Raw genomic sequence first — 20007 nt, 5'->3', positions numbered from 1 at the left:
TATATTTGCAATAAATGTCTTGTAACTTCTATATGCATTTTCGAATTGATTTCAAATTTTGCTACTATAATAACGATATTTGTCTCATTACAGTGCTAACGAAATTAAAAAGAAAATGTCGGTTAATGCACATAATATGCTCATACAAAGTTTCTGTAGAAAGTATTCAAATACTTTTGTGAATCAGTGTACTGTTAAGATCATAAATTTAATGTTTGATTGATAATCGGTTGTTCCAAAGTTTTCTAATAAAGATTTATAATAAAAGAGAAAATATTATGTTTGTTGTTTTTTCTTCTTTTTTATTATGAAGAAAATAGTATTTATTTGCAAGCTATAAGCATCTTTGACATATATGGCCCATCGAGTTCGTATCCCATTTTTCGATAATAATTTCTTGTCCCGACACCTGAATAGAATTATATGCATCATAATAATAACAGATTTATAATAATACTTATAATATTTATTGTTAAGATTATGATATGTAAGATCTATACCTGATATGACAGCAAGTTTATGAGATCCATGTTCCTCCCTCGCTATCCGCTCAGCTTCTTCCATTAATAACATTCCAAATCCTTGATGTTGAAATTTTGTAGGATCACGAGCATTTACTGGAACGACGCTACCATACACATGAAGTTCTCTTACTATTGAGCACCTGTCTTTAAGTTCTGGCCTGTAAAACGCATCTGATTTAATATAATCGTATTCCGATACTAATATATAATTTCTGTAATTTTACTTTACCTAAACGTATCGCCCGAGCATTTTCTTAGCCTTAATAAACCAACCAAAATATCCTGTGTGGGGTCTTCATAAGACAAGAATGTTTCCCACCCGCCATTGGCAACATAATCACGACGTATAAGCTCTACTTCATAAGGCTGTACTTTGTGGTGGATTTCTTGAATACCAACTTCTCGAGTTCTAACATCGCGGCAATCAGTTCCCAAATCTTTCATTCTTGCCAGTGCCAATTCGCGTAAATTTCCGTGTTCCACGCCTGAACTGCGTATTTCAAAATTAAATTTAATCTAAATAGAAATGACCAAAATATACCAAATAAATAAGGTGTAATGTAGTATAAATAATATTACCTGACCAAAGGCATAGGTATATCTCTCTGTACACGATATACACGAGTCCAAGGTGGTATCAGAGCCAAAATTCGAGCTATAAGATCTATTAAAATGCTCGGTGGATAGCTTTTGTATCTTCCTGTTTTCCACAACTCATATAAGCCTGTACCACGTATAACTAATGTTGGATAAATTTTCAGACCATCTGCTCTGAAAGCAGGGTTTTCAAAGAATTCCTAAAATATACACAATTTCTTTGATAAATAAAAAAAGTGAATAAGGAATGTTTTAGGAATACAGTTATAACTCACAATGAATTGGTTAACATCCCTTTCAATATCGACATTTGGTAAATCTGGCATCATATGTGCTATTACTTTGAAACCAGCATCCTTCGATAGTTGAAAACTCTCGCACACTGCACGAACTGTGTGTCCTCTGTTAGTATCTCGTGCTACGTCCTCATATACAGATTGAACTCCAATCTCTAACCGAGTACACCTGTTAAATTTGTTCGAAATATGAGTCTAAGGAAATTAAAAAATATTTATTCATGTAAATTATTATAATACATGTACCCATAAAGTAACATGTCGGAAAGATGTTTTTTAAGGCAATAATCAGGACGCGTTTCTATAGTAATACCAATACACTTTGTACGACTTCGTTCAGAAAATTTAACCGCCTCGCTAACATTACTGCTTACATGACCAGATAAAGCATCATGTAAGTTTCGAATAAAGTAATCTCTGTAATCTTCTGGCAGAGACATGAAAGTACCACCCATAACAATAAATTCAATTTTATCTACACTGTGTCCCAATTGCTTCAGCTGCAACAGTATTTTATGATTATTATTTAATGTTTCTCATATAAAAGTAGTTAATAAATTCTTAACTTCACCTGCTCCACGCGATGCCTGGTTTGTAGAAATGGATTATACCTGGCTCGAATAGCTCTCATTGATGTAGGTTCATAACCAGTATAAGACTGTGTGGAATACTCAAAATCAGAGTCAGGTCCACCAGGACAATACACACAAATATTCCCTGTCATGTTGATATGAGGACACCTGTGAGGTTTACACATTACAGCCACAACAGCTATCTGTAAAGACCAAATTATTCACAGAATATATTTTTTACAACAATTTGAAGAGAATGTTGTTGAATTTCTATTAAAGATTTTACACTGCAATTATAATACAGTAATAAATTAAATACTAACTCCACTGGCAGTCCTAATAGGTTTTGCTTTTAATTTTGGTACTAATATATTTCGTGCATCAACAGGTACAGCTGCTATAATATCAACTAATCTCGGTGAGCTATCCAAGCCATATTTAGAAGCAATTCGAGCTTTTAATTTATTTAGATCAACATCTCTGTTTTCATCATGCGCTTTCAATAATTCTTGTATAATTTCTCCAATAGTTATAACCATACGTTCTTCTTTACTCTGTTCAAATTCTAAAATTAAATACACATACACATATTTAATAAAATAGTAAAACTATTTCTTCTATAAATAGTATTGCAAAATAGATAATCATATATTAACTATTTTTGTGCAATAATAATATTTACCTCTTCCTTTCTTTACCATTGTGATAGTTGTAAAGAAAATCTTCCAAGATCACTAATAATGTAATTATTACTTTTTTTTATAAAATACAAACATTTATTATTGTTAAATAAGGTTAGATTTCAAGATTATATTTGATATCACATACACTTTTCGGCGATTGAAACGTAACTGAGCACATGAGAACTCAGTCAATAAGTTCATGTATGCAGTGATCTATATCCTCACCAGAGGGCTCTGTAAGGAAAGTACTAAAATTAATCTTGGTTTCAAACCCATATTATTGTCAATTAATCGTTATGATGAATTTAAGTTTCTTTATATTTCGGGTATAGAAAGATACTAAAAAAGACATGTTTGGTATTATAACATCATTTTATTAGATTTAAATTGAAATCGGTTATAAATTATGGTGATGAGTTTGAATACTAGGACTAGGACAAATGGTTCTCGCTGCTCTGCTTTGTATACTCAATTTCATATTGCGTACAGTTGGTGAAGAATAAACATGATCGTTTGCAAATGCTTTCTCTTCCTCTTTCATACACACATGTACAATCACGCGTGTTATCTCATACCTCTCCCTGAATTTCTTTCGCTTTTATAAATGCACATGCGCCTCTTTTTATTTCTTCCACTTTCATTTTCCTGTTTGTTATTTTATAACACAATCGTAATAATGCCTGCACAATTATGATAAATGCACCAAATTCCAGCACGCAATGTGCATTAGGAATGCAGTGCGAAAGATATCTTTTTCACTCAACAATGTTCTAAGGAACAAAGTTTCGTATGGCCCATACAAAATTCGAGAAACGTAACATATAACACCCTTATGCGTAGTAGCTCTTACATAAGAATCATTATCGTTTAATAATTATATGATATCGTAAGAAATTAAACGAAACCAGAGAAGATCGAAAGGTTAGATTCGACCCATCGCATCGAACCGATGTTGTTGCCCGCCATCGACGACTGCGCATGAGTATTGCGCAGCAGTGACCGAGTTCCGCTTGTGAACATCGAGTGACCAAAATCTCCGATCACCGCACTTATGCTCTAGGATCTACAACAGCGATTTTCAACCATGTGCCGTAAAAATTTTTGAAAGATGCAGTATCTAATTATTTAATTAAGAGCATTGGCCTCTTTTTTCTTAGATTGTCAAATAAAAGAATGACAACAGCTAAAACATAATATATTTTCTGTCATGCTGCAGAATTTTAATAATCAATTTATGTGTTCTATGAGATGAAAATGTTGAAAATCGCTGCTCCAGAATCGCTCGAGGTTGACACATTATATGAATTGGTGATGCTACAGACAAGAAACAAATGAACCAGTTTCGTGGACAGCGCTTCACTGGTACCTCTCAATCTCCACTATAATTCGCGAATCAAAAGACGTAATCGAAAGGGAATATCGTCTATTTGGTCACATCTTTAATCGTAAGTTGCCAGCAACTCTCTAATACCAGCATTGGAGCTCCGTTCACGACACAACGTCCATAATGATATTCCTAAGAAGTAGCTCATATGGAGTAACTTCGAAGGCTCAATCGGAAGTTTCTTGAGGAGTGAGACTTATTGCAAAGAGACTTAAGTCTCTTAACAAACTGGACACACAATGTTGTTCCGGCGATAGAATGTTTGCGAGACACAGTTAATAAGAAACGCCACTCAGTTGCTGAAGCCACACACGATGCGGTCCATAAAATAATACGATAATTTCATTTGAATATTTAATCGCACTTTATTATAGCATGTTAATACTCAATGAATAAAGTACTGGGTGAATTGGGTGGTAGTAACTTTATTTAAATAAGTGAATAATTTAAGAGAAAAAAAAGGAATTATTGCTAGAAAAATTCGCAAGTGTTTCATATTTTAATTCGGAATAAAAGTAAATGCATCGCGAAGCAGAAAAATAACAATAAAATACAATATCGTAAACGCGCATCGCTTCGTGGGTTCAAATCAACGAAGTATGTATCTCTACACAAAATCGCCATCGTTTACTGACTCTGCGTCGCCGACATGGCAGTGATTACAGCGATAGATCGAAAGTCGATTGTTTGCGACTATACATACGAGCTCAAGCTTAGCGCGCCTCTCTTGTTTTACCACGAGAGACATTCCAACTAGTAATTGAGACTAATGAACCGTTCTCCTCGACTCGACGTTGACCGATTAAAGGCGAGTTCGATTCTCGAATATCTCGAGGCTCGAACCGCTTCAACAATCACACGCTCCGCCACAAAGATCGTTTCCGATTATTCGTTCCAATTCCAGCGCGATTCGCGACGCGCTATTTCGACGTGAACACGGGGGGACAGCGTCCGATTTGTTGAATCGAGACGATATATCGAAATCGAAATGCGTGGTCTCCGCTCGAATTGGAACGTGGTTTCACTTACACGTATCCTATCCATGGACATATGTAAGAAGTATAGACCGTGGGTGTCTTATGAAGAGTGCGGTCCTCGTTGAAAGAGAGATAAAGATATTTAACGTTGCCTCCCTTTCTCTTTCTAACAGATATTTCTTTTTAATAGATAGGGAAGGAAAGAGAAATCCCGTTACTCATCCCTATTTCTTTTACAACGAGGCCCATTTTCTCAACACGGCATCTGCGGTTAACACTTCTTAGATCTATGGTGCTATCTACTTTATTCAAAAGCGAATTTATCGAAGAATTGCGCCACTCAGTTCACGTGTCCTTTTATGCACCTTTTCTTTTCTCGTATTTTCCATGGTGGCTATAAATTGCGAATCAAATGTCAAATGTCCCCAAGCGTTCCCTCGCATGGCTGACAGTGCATGAAAATGAAACGAACACGACGTGAACGAAGAGCACAAGAACGAAGACGATGAATATGTCGTATTTGATCGAATACAGTTCGCACGACCATGCCTTGCATGTATACGGTATGAACATGTGTCATTGCAAAAGTCGCCATTGTGTTCGTTACACTCATCTGTTTTCGATTGAAGTTGGCTTCGAGTGTAAGAGCAACATCGATAGTTCGATCCATTATCCGATAACGTAATATCGATACAAGCACACGTTTCGAATGTTGTTTCACATTGATCCTATCGCAAAGTTAAAACGCCGAAGAGTCGTTCAATCGTTTATTCGTTCTTTACTTGAATAAATGGCGTCCGATAACGTGGATCTGCCATCGAATTATGTTTCTATTGCAATAGCAGCTTTTGCAGTTCTACAATCTTTTTTTTTTTTGGAGGTAATACCGCGTCCGCAAATTAGTGTATATGTAAATATATATGTATACATATGTATCATGTATTTATACATATATATGTATATATATATGTGTGTGTATCACATCGCTATTCAACAATTTGCACAGCACAGCCAGCGACGCCATCTATTTACATCCCCGTCCATATTTTTTTGATCCGGCACACGATGTCGATAATTTAATTCTTTTATTTTTTTCACATTTCTCAACATCAGTTCGAGGAAGAACTACGTTATAATAAATCTTTTTCTTTTTTCTCTCTCTCGATAAACAGCTTTTTCGACAATCTCTCGCTATCTTTTTTTCGTTTTCTCCCCTTCTTTAACGGTTACAATAAATTACGAAGCGAACATTTCGAGTATGCAACAGCGCGTTTTTTAGTCACTAATAAATGTTATGATGGCCGCGCACAATCTGAGCTTGTAGATTATTATGCAATAACCAACGAATAGCTTTGAAAATACAGACACACTATCTTTAACAAATCCTTCATAAAATTTCACTATCGAAACGCTTTTTTCGCTTGACTTTTTTTTCTTCCTTTTATTAGAACGACTGCCATAGTTGGTCCGCCATATTGGATCCGAAGAGACGAATTGACAACGATCGTTCGAAATATACAGACGATAAGTAAATTAAGAGTAGCTATACAATTACTTATTTTTGTAACTATACAGTAATTTATTGGCATCTTCTTAATTTTATTAATAATTATTTATACAAGATCAAATTGTGCTCGGCAGAATGGTAACACTTGCTTTGAGCAGAAGGCCGTTCGCGTCCTTGAATTTGTACGAGATTTATATCATGATCAATTTGTGTCTACTTTATCGTAATTTCAAATTCAAGAAAGCGTACGAACGTTTCAGAGTTCGAAGCCGCACAGTTTTCGCTTGTGAATTCACTGTGCTCGAAGAACATCGGTAACATTCAAGGGCCAAGTTCGCTATAAGTTTCTTTTGGGACACGTGCGAGCGTTTCGCATTACTCGGCTCGCCCTTTGGTCGTCGAATCGAACATTCAATTTCAACTTCGTCAGATTCGATTTTTTCGAATGTGGTATTACAAAAGTGATTAAAACGAAATAACATTAAATAAGCAGTGTTTCAGTAATAACCGAAGGAAAGTATTTTCTATAACTTTTACATTTCTTTACATTCATAAAAGTTCTTAATTTGATACAAAATCGACTGTATAATATACCGTACAACTCATTGATTGGATTAAATCTAACTTTATTTACAGGTTAAATAAATCGAGAAACCCTTCATATATATCTATGAGCTTCGAAGAAGGGTTCGTTAAAAATTATGTCAAATAATATTAACCAATTGTCACAAGTGCAGCTCTAAAGACATGGATGGCCTGCAACACTATTTTTCTGCGATATGCAACGTCAAAATATCATCCGAACAGTAATTACTCGATTTACCTAGGAAAGAGACAGGAAACAGAAAGAAATTCAATGGCTAGTCGTCGATATCGAAGCTGATTATTCGATTCAACTCCATTCGAGATCGCCTACGCTCGCACGCGCATTACTCTCACCGAGCACACATGCACACGCACGCCTCAAAGTAACGGGAAAAGGGGGACAATAAAGGACGATAACATCGATAACAGGATTCGGTGCTTCTTCTTCTCACGCATCTCTGGCACCGAGATCCTCGATCTACATCAAAGATTCCACTATTCTTAAACTCTCGCAAAATCCTACAAGCCGCTTCAAACATTATGTTCAAAGAACACTTTTCTTCTTCATCGATTCCCCGAATTTTATTTCATTTTTTTAAATCAGTCTAATTTGCAGGAGACGCTCGTAAAGTCGGGGAATCACATTTTTATCGAAGATAACGCCACGCGTGCCGCGCATTGGAATCATCGTTGCTGGAGAAGAAGAGATATTTAAATCGAAAGGAAATGTTGATATTACCCCTTCTTCCCGAAGTGCAAGATGATAATCGTGCAAGGGTTCCTTCCACGAACAGCCACGACTCTTAGAACGTTTCTAGAAAAATGAAAAACAGGTGGAAGGAATCGTTATACGTGTCTAAATGGCGCGCCGCGCGCAGACGCCATCGTCAAAAGGCGCGAAACAAAGACAGCTCGCCCCGAACGTAGCGATCGTTCGAATAAATCGGCTACCGTTCACGGGACGATACGATCTCCTGTCTTCGAATCTTCCTTTCTTCAATTGAGATCATTCTTCGGCAACGAGAAGGAATCGGGCCTGCGACGAAGAAGCGGGTTCGAAGGAAGAAGGGAGCGAATTTCCATGACCAAATTATGGGAATTTACATTATTAGAAGAAAGAATTGAAAAACAAAAATGGAAGGAGAAAGTTCTCGAATGAAACTCGATGAATTCGCGAAGAAGAGAAAGAAAAAATGGCGAGCAAAAGAGATAAGAAATCGGAAGAAACCGGCGTTCAGGTTGAAACGATGAGGGTGACGATGATCTCGCGACGATGAACGATGGAGGGCCGACGGAACGGCCCTGATAACGGCGATGCTGACGATAATAATATTAATAATAATAATACAATTTGATATAATATAATAATCATAATAATAATAATATTAATAATTAATAATAATAATCCTTATCGTTTATATCAATGACGATTATTTAACGATTATCGGTAAAATCAAAGTGTGATAACGCTTTCTCTCTCTCTCTCTCTCTCTCCATATATATGTATATTATATATATGTATATATGTATAACGATTTTCAATTTCCTCCTAAAATTGTCGGCGCGGAAGGAGGAGGGAGAAGGATTGGGATAGGGGAAGTAGGTAAATCTACCATGAAAAACCGCGTCTGTCCTTTGATCGGGACAACAGGTATAATACTATCAGTTAATTAATATCATCTCATGTAATAATAATCATATTAATGATATAGGGTAATCGTGTTAGTGCTAAGTGTATTTATCATCCGTCTTAATATACATATATAATTATGTATATGTATGTATATCTTGTACGATATTTATGGTATGTACAATACGCAGTCTCGAAATATCTTTTCATGTGCGAAGATTGATAGACTGGAGGGATGACGATAAAACAGAATTTCTGTGTGTGTGTGTACCTATGTGTACGTGTATAATATGTATATATATATGACACGTGTACGTATGATGTATGTGTATTATAATTTATGACAATCGTTGTGCGAACGATTGATCAGTACAGCGCGTGTCCGTGTGCTCTTCATTCGCTCGTGTGTATATCGCGTACGTACATACATACATACATACATACACACACACACATACACACACATGTATATACACACACTTATATATATATATATATACACGAATATAATATGCGTATATATATATAACCGTAACTAAAGTTAATATATTAACTTCTTTTCCTTTCGTCATATTTTTTTTCTTTTCCTTCATTTTCTTTAGCACACATTCTACATATGTACTCGATTATTACTCGCAATTTCATTCGATTTTCTTTCCTTTCTTTTTTCATTATAATAGGTACTAATTTGGGGATCCACGGCGGCATTAATTAGTGGAACACTTTTTGGCATTTGCATTTTTTTTTCTTCTTTTCCTTTATGTTAGTCCCGCGGTGCTCTTCTTCTCTGTCTCATACACACACATATAACAATCTCGCTCTCGCTGTCACACTTTCACACGTAAATTGTTCGACCTCCGTTCCCCAGAAAGAAACGCACCCTCTTCCGTTCTCATTCTCTGTGTTTCAATATCATCGTGGCCGTGTACTATGTTCGTGCGTGTTCGTACGTGCGTTTTATTCCTATTTCCTTTTGTTGCTGCTGTTACTGGCATACCGTATGTGCGCATGTATAAGATGATGCTCGATATTTCTACGTTTTCTAGCAAACCTGCTCATTTTCAGTTTCTTTCTAGTCTCTGTTCTTCCTCCGATTTCCTATTCTTTGTTCTATTCTATACTTATTTCTTTCTTCTTCGAGATCGTCGTGCGCGAGCAACGAGGATGTTTCCGATCAGAGATCGGTGCATCGAGACAGGGGATCGAAACAACGACTCATTATCGAAACTTTCATCGGGACAATTTCGATAATATTCCGAATATGCTATATTGAGTGTTTCGGAACGTATACGTCATTAAATTCCGCACGTTTATTCGCTTAAAACTTTTTAAAATCCTCTTCGTACAACATTCTGAACAATCTTTTAACATTCTGGATTTGTCATCCAAAATGAGAGTAATATCGAAATATAGAAGTCCAAGAATCGCAGCAGATTTAAAGAATCTAGAGAATATCAAGTTTCCGAGCTTAATATTTTCGTAAAAGAAGAATTCTCATCGAATCTTCGTCGACATCTTTTCAGAAATCCCAGACGACCAAACGCTACGCTTTTCAATCTTTCGTCCTTGCCGTTCTCCACCCTCGACTCGTCAGTCTCTTCATCTTCTTATTTTTTAAGCTCAACGCCACCCCCCTCCCCTCCGCGTTTCCTCCTCTTCCTTTCGTTCTTTCTAAATCTACATCTTCCCCCTGGGTCGCTTCCCTCTCTCGTAAGTCTCGCAGATATTCGCCTACGTGTGTGTGTGTCTGTGTATGTGTGTGTAAAATGTGTCTTTATGTATGTGTACGCGTGTCATACGTTTATATGTGAGAGTGTACGCATTCGCATTCCTTGAACTCGACTTGGCACAAACAACAGAGTCTTTGTAAAAAAGGCACTATTTTTGTAAAGCGAAACATTCACGCGTTATATCACGTCTCGTCGCCCTCAACATTCCTATTCTCACCCCGGGAAGGCAGGGTCCCTCCCGTGAGACGCGTAGAGAAGGGGAAGATACAGTCTGTGCGGATTCACTCGTTTGCTCGAGGCCATTTTTGCTGTCTACTCCCTTCATTTTGCTTGAATACTTTTTTTTTTTTTCTTTTATTTTATTTCTGTAGATTTTTAGTTCTTTCCGCTACCGATTTATCAGTTGGGAAGTAAGGGGATTAATTTAGTTTTACGAGAGACAGTTACATTAACATTTATATTTAATCAAGATCACCTTTGTCTATCCTCACCGTTTTGTTCGAATATTCCGTTACATCTGGTGTTTGTTTTAATTCCGCAAATTCGCAAAAATTCTAGCGCTGATTTATTAGACGAATAGAAAAGTGAACTTGCTCTCGAGAGAAGACGACTGTATAAATTAGGCAATAGGTATTTATACTTAATCCTGTTATGGTTTCTACATTTCCATATTCTTCGATCTCTTTCGTTTCGACGAACGAAGGGACTTTAACGTTTCAAGCAAGTCATTTGAATAAAATTGAAATATTAAGCAACGAAATCATCCATATTAATAACGGTTCTTTTATACCAGTCTTTAACTCGAGAAATGTTTTTAATGGCTAAAAGACACGAATAAAAAATGATGCAAAAGATGAAGCAAAAGGTACGTCTTGATACATACGCGATCATCTATATTCCTGATTCGACTAAAAGCGAAGATACAGTGAATTTAATACCTTAAACTTTCATCTAAATCACTTTAGCGTCTTGCAATATTATATCATAGGAAACTTAGGAAATTCCAGCACCATAGATTTGTTATCTTCCATTCTCCTACATTCACTTTCTATAATTATATTAACTCCTAAGATCTGGCAGTAATAAATCAGCAAATAGCCTCGATAATCAAACTAATCTCGCACAAACCATGAAAAACCAAAAGTCCAATTTAAACATCCCCTTTCGAATTCTCATCTTCACGTCTGCTATGTTCCATTCTCATCGCTCGATTACATGTTCCATCGACTCGTGTTTGCGAAGAAGAAGCCAGAGCTAGAAGAAACGTGAAAAACATCGTCCGCAGAGGATTTGGCTGTATTAATTCCATCGTAAGCTCCACGAAGAGATCACGGTATGGCTGGTTCATCGATATTTCGGTCGTACAGACCGCAAGGGTGCAACGCACGAAGATTCTGAATTACGAGAAAGTCCCTCGTAGACGGTGTCGTGGTTCGTGACTCACGTCAACATGTATAAAAAACGTTTTCTCAGTCTTATTGTAGTTTTAGTGCAAAAAGCGTGTGTAGCTTCCTCGAACTGATCAACTCGAGGACCGCGAGTGTTTCGTTCGAACTACGGATTACGCGCGATCGCTGTCTGCTTAACGTTGTACGATACGAGAATTATACTGTTTTCCATCGAACTCGACGATCGATGATCGGTATCCGCGAGATTCGAACGCTGTTACCGATCGATTAGAAAATTCACGTTTCCTCTCCGGATTTGCATTGATTCAGGTGGATAAATGTGGTCGATAAAATGCGCATTTTTATGCCTTAAAATCATGTAGATTAATTTACAAATATCTTTCTATTCAAATAAATTCATGTTTTCATGGTTATGATCGAATAAATGAAATCTAAGTAGAAAATTGTTTTTGCCACAAAATATCGTTACGTGTACTATACTTTGAATATGTTACACGTTCTTGCGTATTACCTTAATATCTTTAGCATCTTCAAATTTCATATAAATGCATAAAAATTCGCAATCTGCTTCGCAGGAATGTGATTATCAAAGAATGGCAGTTTTATTATTCATAGAAATTCCAGAGTTCTTGGGCGAGTTTGAAATCGTAAAACTCTTGATGATTCACGGTGTTTCATTCTTTATCTTCCCTCTATTTTTTCTCTGTTATTTTATATGCTTCTTAGGATCCAACATCTACGTCGATCGTCGAGGTTCGACGTTCTTTCCTCCGCAAAAAGGGTAATTTGTAAACGTATACAAATGTCGGGACGCTGTGTATAGTGTATATAATACAATACGAGTATCAAAATTTTGAAAAGACGATCTTTTAATTCCAAAACGATCCGGCCAGTGATGTTCCTTTTTTCTGTATAGGTTCCGTCAGCCACAAGTATTACCACACTTGCTCATACTCAGTGCAAATCGACTGCTTTTTACTGCTTTTATTTTTTATTTAATTCGCATCATATATGCCTTATAATATAAAATATTAAATAAAGTAAAATTTGTTGGAGATCTTTAACCCTTTAACCAGGAGGTAGGATGAGTTAACTCGTTACTCGGATTAACAATCTTTTGGATACATTAATTTCTCTATTTATAGACGTCCTATTTTTAATTATGTTCTCATAATTTCTCTTAAAAATCAACTGTATTGTGCTTACGTTACAAGGCCTAGAAATTGTACTGGCTGTAATTAATTTGTCTGTATTTGCTTTTAGTTTCACGCTTGTTAGATCGCGGATGTTCGTGCGATTTTCTCTTTCTATCGACACAATTAAACAAGTGGATTTCAAATAGAGAATCTTGTCTCCTCCTTGAGATATTATAAAGAGTATTTCGCTTTGGATATTTTCTATATTTTCGCCTGTATTACGTACATTCTGTACGCTGTTGCACATTTGAATTTCTCACAAATGCACGAACATCCACGGTTTAACGATTACAAAAGCTGTCTGATTGTAAATTCTGGTTAAGAAACGAGCAATAACGAGTAACGAGTAGGTGTCCTAATACTTACACAGCCGACCATAAGCGTTAGGACACCCGATGATATTTGAATGTTCTTCGCCTCTTTCGTCTTCTAATTATTTCTAATTGTTCGCGAATCTGTTGCTTCGTTCGCGTCATACGTACCTTAGAATGCGAAACACTTGTTAGTAAAGTAAAATTTACTCGAGTTTTTCAATAAATGTCACGAGTCTGTGTTCTAATACTTATGGCCTGCAGTGTATAGTCAGCAATGCATGTCCTAGAATAACCCGTCTACGAAAGAGTCGTTTTACAAGTAGAGAAAGCAATACCGTACGACGTTGTCGTCCCGTTCGTCCATCGAACAACGGTAAAATAGAACAGATGGAAGTACTCTTGAACGAGTGAGAAGGGAAACCTTCTTCGAAGAAAAGGTTTTTCTTTCTCGAACCGTAAGAGAAAACGCGTGTTCCGTTTACTCGCTGGCACAATGGCAGAAAAAGTCGAGGACGATTCGCGGCGAGGAAAAATGCAACGAACGGCGGGAAAAGTGTTTTTCTTGCTATCGCTACTTGCGTCGATTTCTCCTCAAGCATCGACGATTGCTTTTTCCTCCGTTAGTTTTCTTCCTTCCTACGGTTCCGATCGTTTGTCTTCATTTTATCCGACGATCGTTTAATCGATTTTCTCGCGGTTGAACTGTGTCAACATGTCTTTTAAAAAAGCCTTCTATCTTTTTATGTTTTATTTTATGCTTTGACAGACATTGCGCTATACCTAAATAAATATCGTTCGCTGTGAACGGAGAAGTTTCGCGTAGATTGTAAATTTTCATTTATAATTTTTGCGTGGAATTTTTGTATTGTATTGTATCATCGGTTGCAGGTAAAGTGGTATTTCTTCCATCGAATGAAGCAGCTTCGTTTGAAGCTTTAACGGCGTAGATTTAGATACGATGTATTATATAAATGTAACACAAAAATAGAAAAAGAGAAACGTTTCGTTATAAAGTTACAGCAGATTGTATCTGCTAAGTAGAGGCAAATATAATTTTTCAATTTCCGTCTTGCGATTGCAAGATATCACGCGCCTTCTAGTTCCTTCAAAAAGATATTGACACGATATGAAATTAAAATTCAACGATGTCGAACTTCTCCGCTCGCGTCGAACAACTTCTACGCAGCCGTTAAAACGAGTTTCGTTTAAAAATTCTACAAGGTTCTAAAAGCTGAATTTCTTAATAAACGATCTTAGTCTTTCTGGCAGTGATACTTTATGTGCAAATCGCACTTACAATTTCTAACAATCGTTAAATACAGTTTTCCAATAATTTCTAGTATGAATTTATCCTACCGGGCTTCCATATCGAAACCCATTGTACCATTCTCCATTTACATTACATTTCATCTCATTTCTCATCGAACACATTGACACAATTCGAACAATTTCAACCTCGATATTCCACAAAAAACTGACACGTCAAATTCTCCAAGTAATCGCAATTTTCTCTTCTCCCTTGGCAGTGATTAATATCTTACGTGCACGAAGCTGCACAACCTCATCGCCGAGGTAACAGTAGAGACTTAACATGAAAATGTCTCTTTTGAAGCCGACGAACGGTGGCAACGATAAACGAAGCCTCAGGAAAGAAGAAAACCGAACTTCGGTAGCGCAAAAAACGAGCGAGTCGTTCGACGAACGACGACGGCGAACGACTTTCGAACGTGGTGTTCTTCTCTCTTTTCCTAACCGGTGTGCGCTCTTCTTATTCTCTTCTCTCGCCCGCACTCTCTCTTTCTCTCCGGCTTTCTCGTCGACTTTTCCTTCCACATTCTCTCCCTCCCTTTCACTCTTCCATTGCGTCCCTCTTTCTTTGTTTAGAAATCGTTCAAGTAGAAAAAAGAAAGCGTTACGAACGAATAAAAAATCGTTAGAGACATTGACACAGCCAAATCTTTGTTTAAACGTCTCTGTCACTTCGTGTTGTTTGTTCCGATACAGCGTACCTAATCTCAACTCTGGACCGATTCCCCTTAAATCCTACTTTTATTGGGAAGCAACTCGTTCTCCTCGTCCTAACGTCTCTCCACCCACCCTCTCTTCGTTCCACACCGAACCAACTTTGAACACTTGGTGGATATTGCGTTGTGCGTGCACCGGACGAATCCCGTCGCGCGGCCTTGAAAGTCGAGGATCGTTCGGTCGGCACCTGTTCCCCTCTTCGTTTCGATTTCTTCCCACTGGTTCACCTGTATTTGAGCCGTTTACAGGCCAAAGTGGTTACCTCCACTTTTCCATATTTCTGAAATGTTAGCGTCGAAGCACTTGATCGACGCTTATCTTATATAACTTGATCAACACACGTTCAATGCGAGGTCGACACATACGTCGAGGAAGAGGAAGTTATACGGTGACGACGTCGGTATACGTATCGACGTCATTCTTCTTTATTTCTTTTTCTATTTTTAAACGACTTAATGCGTGTTCATCTTTTTTCTCTAGCAGCAAGTAAAACGAATTGTTTTCGTCACAGAAGATAGGACTCGTAGAGATCCTCCCGTATGGAACGTGTTAATTTTCCTCGTTTTACGTCTCGTGCAGTTAACTGATTTAAAAGTGGCAAATAAGCGGCTCGTTTAACCCTAACGTAGGCAACCAGCTATCCATTTCTATATTTCTCTTACCAATTTTCACTTCCTAACGAAGATATTCTTCCGGGACGATTATAACAAGGATCTCCTCCCTTTGAATATTTCTAAAATTTATGTAAAACTTTTAAATATCCAAGCTTCAAACTCTATACATTTATTAGATAACCATGGAGTTTTGGCTGCCTACGCGAGGGGTATTTTCTTTCTCGTTGCTTTTCATATAGTATAATTTTGTATCATATATCCTTTTTATATATATTTTTCGAAAAATTGGCTTCTGAAGAGAACCGAAAGGGGATTAACGGTAGCCTGACCGAACGAGGATATGCAATAGAGATCGTGGACGCGCGATGGTTCCCCAAAATTCCTTCTAATTCGTCCTAATTTTGTTTGTTAACATCGCGGGAAAGCTGCGGACGATTACGTGGACCGGTCCACGGTATAAATATCCGGCGAGTCGTCCGGTTCGTCGCACAGAATCGAAACGTAACTCGTTTTGGCTGACTAAAAGACACACAGCGTTCCTCTTGATCGATCCTGACCGATCCACGTCAGCCAACCTAATCTATTTAATTACTTACTAATAACAAACACTGGCTCTCCGTGACTTCTGTACGTATATGTATGTCTAGTGCATACATGTATATGTATGTGTGTGTATACATAAGCTTATTCGAAGGTTTTGTACGGTGAGCTGTACGGTTTCTCACTCTTGCGGGGAGGAAAAAGAAAAGGATAATTGATCTCGTCTGATCGCGTTTTTCCTCCCTGTGTGCTATGTAGTTAAAATTCTTTTTTTTCTATTCAAATATGCTCGAACTTTTGCAAGTAACGCAACTGGATCGTTTGGTAAAAAAGTCTCTGAATAGAAACATACTTGTGGTTCGCTTAGTATTCGCCCGTGTGTGTTATGATATTCTTACTCATCGTATCGTTTCCCGTTTTTTCCCCCCGTTCGATCTGTCGGTGCAAGAATGTACAAGAATGAATAAAAAAGAAAGGGAAAATAAAAACGTCGCGTGCCTCCTCGTTCAGTCCGCGGTTTTTACATATACATAATGATAATAATAATTAGAATAATAATAAAAAATAATATTAATTATTAAAATTGTTATAATAAAAATAATATTAATAATAATAATAATGATAAGAATAATTATTATAATATATATAGGATTTTTCTAAATATATATATATATATGTGTACATATATATATATGTTTCTATATACACAAGGTAGACCTAATGAATTTATTATACCGCGCGTTAAATGTTTCATTTAGATCCCCATAACGTGTCGAGCTCCTCGAGAAACATCATATAGATTACGTCAGAGACCAACAAACGTTCTAAGATCGACTTAGAGTCCCGAATCTCCCATAGACAGCCTAACCATTTTACGAACCTTCTTCTTATTAAATCGTACATATTTTCATACGTCGGGTATTTCCTTTGCTTTTCCTCCAATTATTTTATATGTCGTTACCCGATGTTTAACACGCGCGACAAGTGCAAACAATTAACTGCTATAAACCTCTCCCCGCTCTCCCTTCTCCATTCCTATTCGAATTGTTCCATTCACAAACTCTTTCCAAAATTCTTCTTCCCCATTCTCGCTCTTTGCACACGTGTTTCTCTCTCTCTCTCTCTCTCCCTCTCACTCAATTCTCGTTTCATCGCTTTCCTCTTTCTACAAACCGATCAAAATTGGCAGCCTATAAATATATATATACATACATATATATATATATATGTATATATGTATATGAACGGTCGTTTTTCGCTCGATATATCCCTTAACGCAACTTACAGCGTCCGATAATAAAAAGTACTAAGTGGTAGAGATGTAGCTTTATCATAATCCATAGAATTAGCAGCAGCTTGTCCATCTTATCAGCTAGGGGTGAATATCGTCTTAGCAGCGATAGATTGTTCAGCGGTAATAAAAATGTAGAAAGTAAAACGTGGATAGTCGCTAAGAACGATTTAAAAAGTTCCTCTCCGTTTTCTTATCTTCCTCTTTTTTTCTCCTTCTTCTCCTCCTTTTTCTCCATTTTCACGTCTCTTAAACCTAAGCGTTTCTTTTTTCTTCGTGTAGGGTGATTCTCGACGTGGCGTGAAGTTTCATTATCTCCGCGAGTTTCCGCTTTGCCTATTTCTTCTCATCTCCCTCTCCTATGAGCTTAAGAAATATGCTTCGTCGTACAAATGTCATGTGTGTGTGTGTGTGTGTGTTTGTTTGTTTTGTGATTCCTTTCTTTCAGTCGGTACCGCGACGCCACGACGTCGCATCGATTCTTTCAAAAGATATTAAAGAAAGAAAGAAAGAAAAAAAAAGAAAGAAAAAAAAGAAAAAGTAAAAAGAAATGGCTCTCACACTTTCTCACTCACGCTCGTTCTCGTTCACTCTTACATACTTTCGCATTTTTATACGTAAACACACAGATACAGACATTCTTTCCTCTATCATTATACCCTTGTTTCCGCAAGAAATTAAAACAGAAGAGTTTCCTCCGCATTCTTTCTCGTGTTCATCCACCCTCTCTCGTATTCCTCTTACTTCACGTGATAGCGTGATATATGTATGTATATCTATCTATCTATTATATATATATATATATATATATGTATATATATATAAAGTCTCTACGTGTACAATCTTATGTATAGTCTTCGCCAAGTCTCTTGATCACGCGTTTTCGCGCGTTCTATCTCATCGCCCGCCGCTAGCGGGAACGAGCGGAAACCCCCTATATTTCTCCGCTCTCTATCAACCCCTATTATCTTGGTTTCTTTTTTTTCTTTTCTTTGTTAACCCCTCGTTTCGCTTAGGTCGCTTAGGTTTTCCCTGTCTGTCTGAGGTATTCTATTCTGCGAGATGCGTGTACAATTAATAAAAATAGTAGCTAATCGCTCGGTAATTAAAATAGCGGTATCAATAGATTGGTAGGCGGCGTTGAAAAGAGAAAAATCCCAGAAAAATCGGCAAGCTATTCCGCTTTCTAGAAAGTTTCTTCGACTAATTGTCTCCCCTCGAGTCTCTCCCCTTTGAAGATTCATTCTACTCCTCAAAATATAATACACGGAACAGGCGTACGACACAACGTTTCTGCCAGAGGAAGAAAATCTAAAAATTCCTCTTTCCGATCGCGTTCTCCCCGCTGCAATCTCAACCGTCCTACTATGCAGTTCGACTCGATCTCTTTTGTTCGATTCAGCTTCTTTCGAACCGCTTGATTCGTTCGATTCGACGAACCTAATTCTGTAGGAAAATGATTACGAGGGTGTAAAACGTACCCGTGCCAGTTCGAGGATTATCTTTTCACCACCACCTCCAAGCCCTGCGCCGTCTCGAGACGACCAGTGGCATCCTGGAAAAATAAACTTTCGCGCGCGGTTTCTGTTCGGGTTGTTCCGTTCGGTTTCGCGAGCTACTTTGTCGCTGCCCGTGGGCGAAACGAAGGGTCAAAGGGAAGCTCGACGACGATGTTGACGACGACGACGATGATGACGTTCCCGTTAGCGTAGCGAGGCCGTCCCGACGTCCGTCGATCGCGGCCATGATCCAACATTTCGTGGATAAGGCGGCAGTAGAAAGGCGGTTCTTCTCATCGTACGCCGTTTCACTTGGGCACGCGATAGTAGCGCAACACCAGGTAGCCCAGGGTGCGGAATATCACTAGGAACGCCAGGAGGACGGCCGTGTTCGCCCATAGTGGAAGTCCGGAACCCCTGGCGCCGCCCTGGCTTTCTAGAATCGCAGACACCGGTATAGTCGTCGAGTTCCTGCACTCTTGGAACTTGCTCGGCTGCGAGCATCTGCAAATCAAAGGATGGATCGTGGTTGATTAGTTTGGTCTCGTTCTCGGTTTGATTTAGGCATTTTTTTTTTTTTTTTTTGGAAATTGTGGATTGGCTTCTTTTTTATTTCTTTTGAGTTTTCTTTCTT

General features: G+C 37.7%; 2 protein-coding genes across 6 annotated transcripts in view; both read right to left on the bottom strand.

Moving 5' to 3' along the window:
• Nucleotides 1-276: 276 nt before the first annotated feature.
• On the bottom strand, nt 277-2846 carry Elp3 (elongator complex protein 3). The gene is made up of 9 exons (XM_033328782.2): nt 2672-2846; nt 2313-2554; nt 1989-2192; nt 1664-1917; nt 1397-1586; nt 1104-1321; nt 754-1014; nt 501-682; nt 277-409 (listed from the first exon to the last, which is right to left on the bottom strand). Exons 1-9 carry the CDS (start codon nt 2688-2690, stop codon nt 324-326), a joined length of 1656 nt encoding a protein of 551 aa, XP_033184673.1. The 5' UTR covers nt 2691-2846; the 3' UTR covers nt 277-323.
• A 179-nt stretch (nt 2847-3025) lies between these two features.
• The window catches only part of E23 (ABC transporter G family member E23), a 284252-nt gene continuing 267270 nt past the window's right edge, over nt 3026-20007 (bottom strand). For all 5 annotated transcript variants that reach the window (XM_076627968.1, XM_076627969.1, XM_076627970.1 and 2 more), the window contains one exon: nt 3026-19877. In XM_076627968.1, coding sequence (XP_076484083.1) covers nt 19682-19877 — 196 coding nt within the window. In that variant the 3' untranslated portion in view covers nt 3026-19681. The remainder of the gene's footprint in view (nt 19878-20007) is intronic.

The sequence above is a fragment of the Bombus vancouverensis genome, chromosome 3, assembly GCF_051014615.1.
Source record: "Bombus vancouverensis nearcticus chromosome 3, iyBomVanc1_principal, whole genome shotgun sequence".
Classification (NCBI taxonomy): Eukaryota; Metazoa; Arthropoda; class Insecta; order Hymenoptera; family Apidae; genus Bombus; species Bombus vancouverensis.
This window is presented reverse-complemented; position numbering and strand designations above follow the sequence as displayed.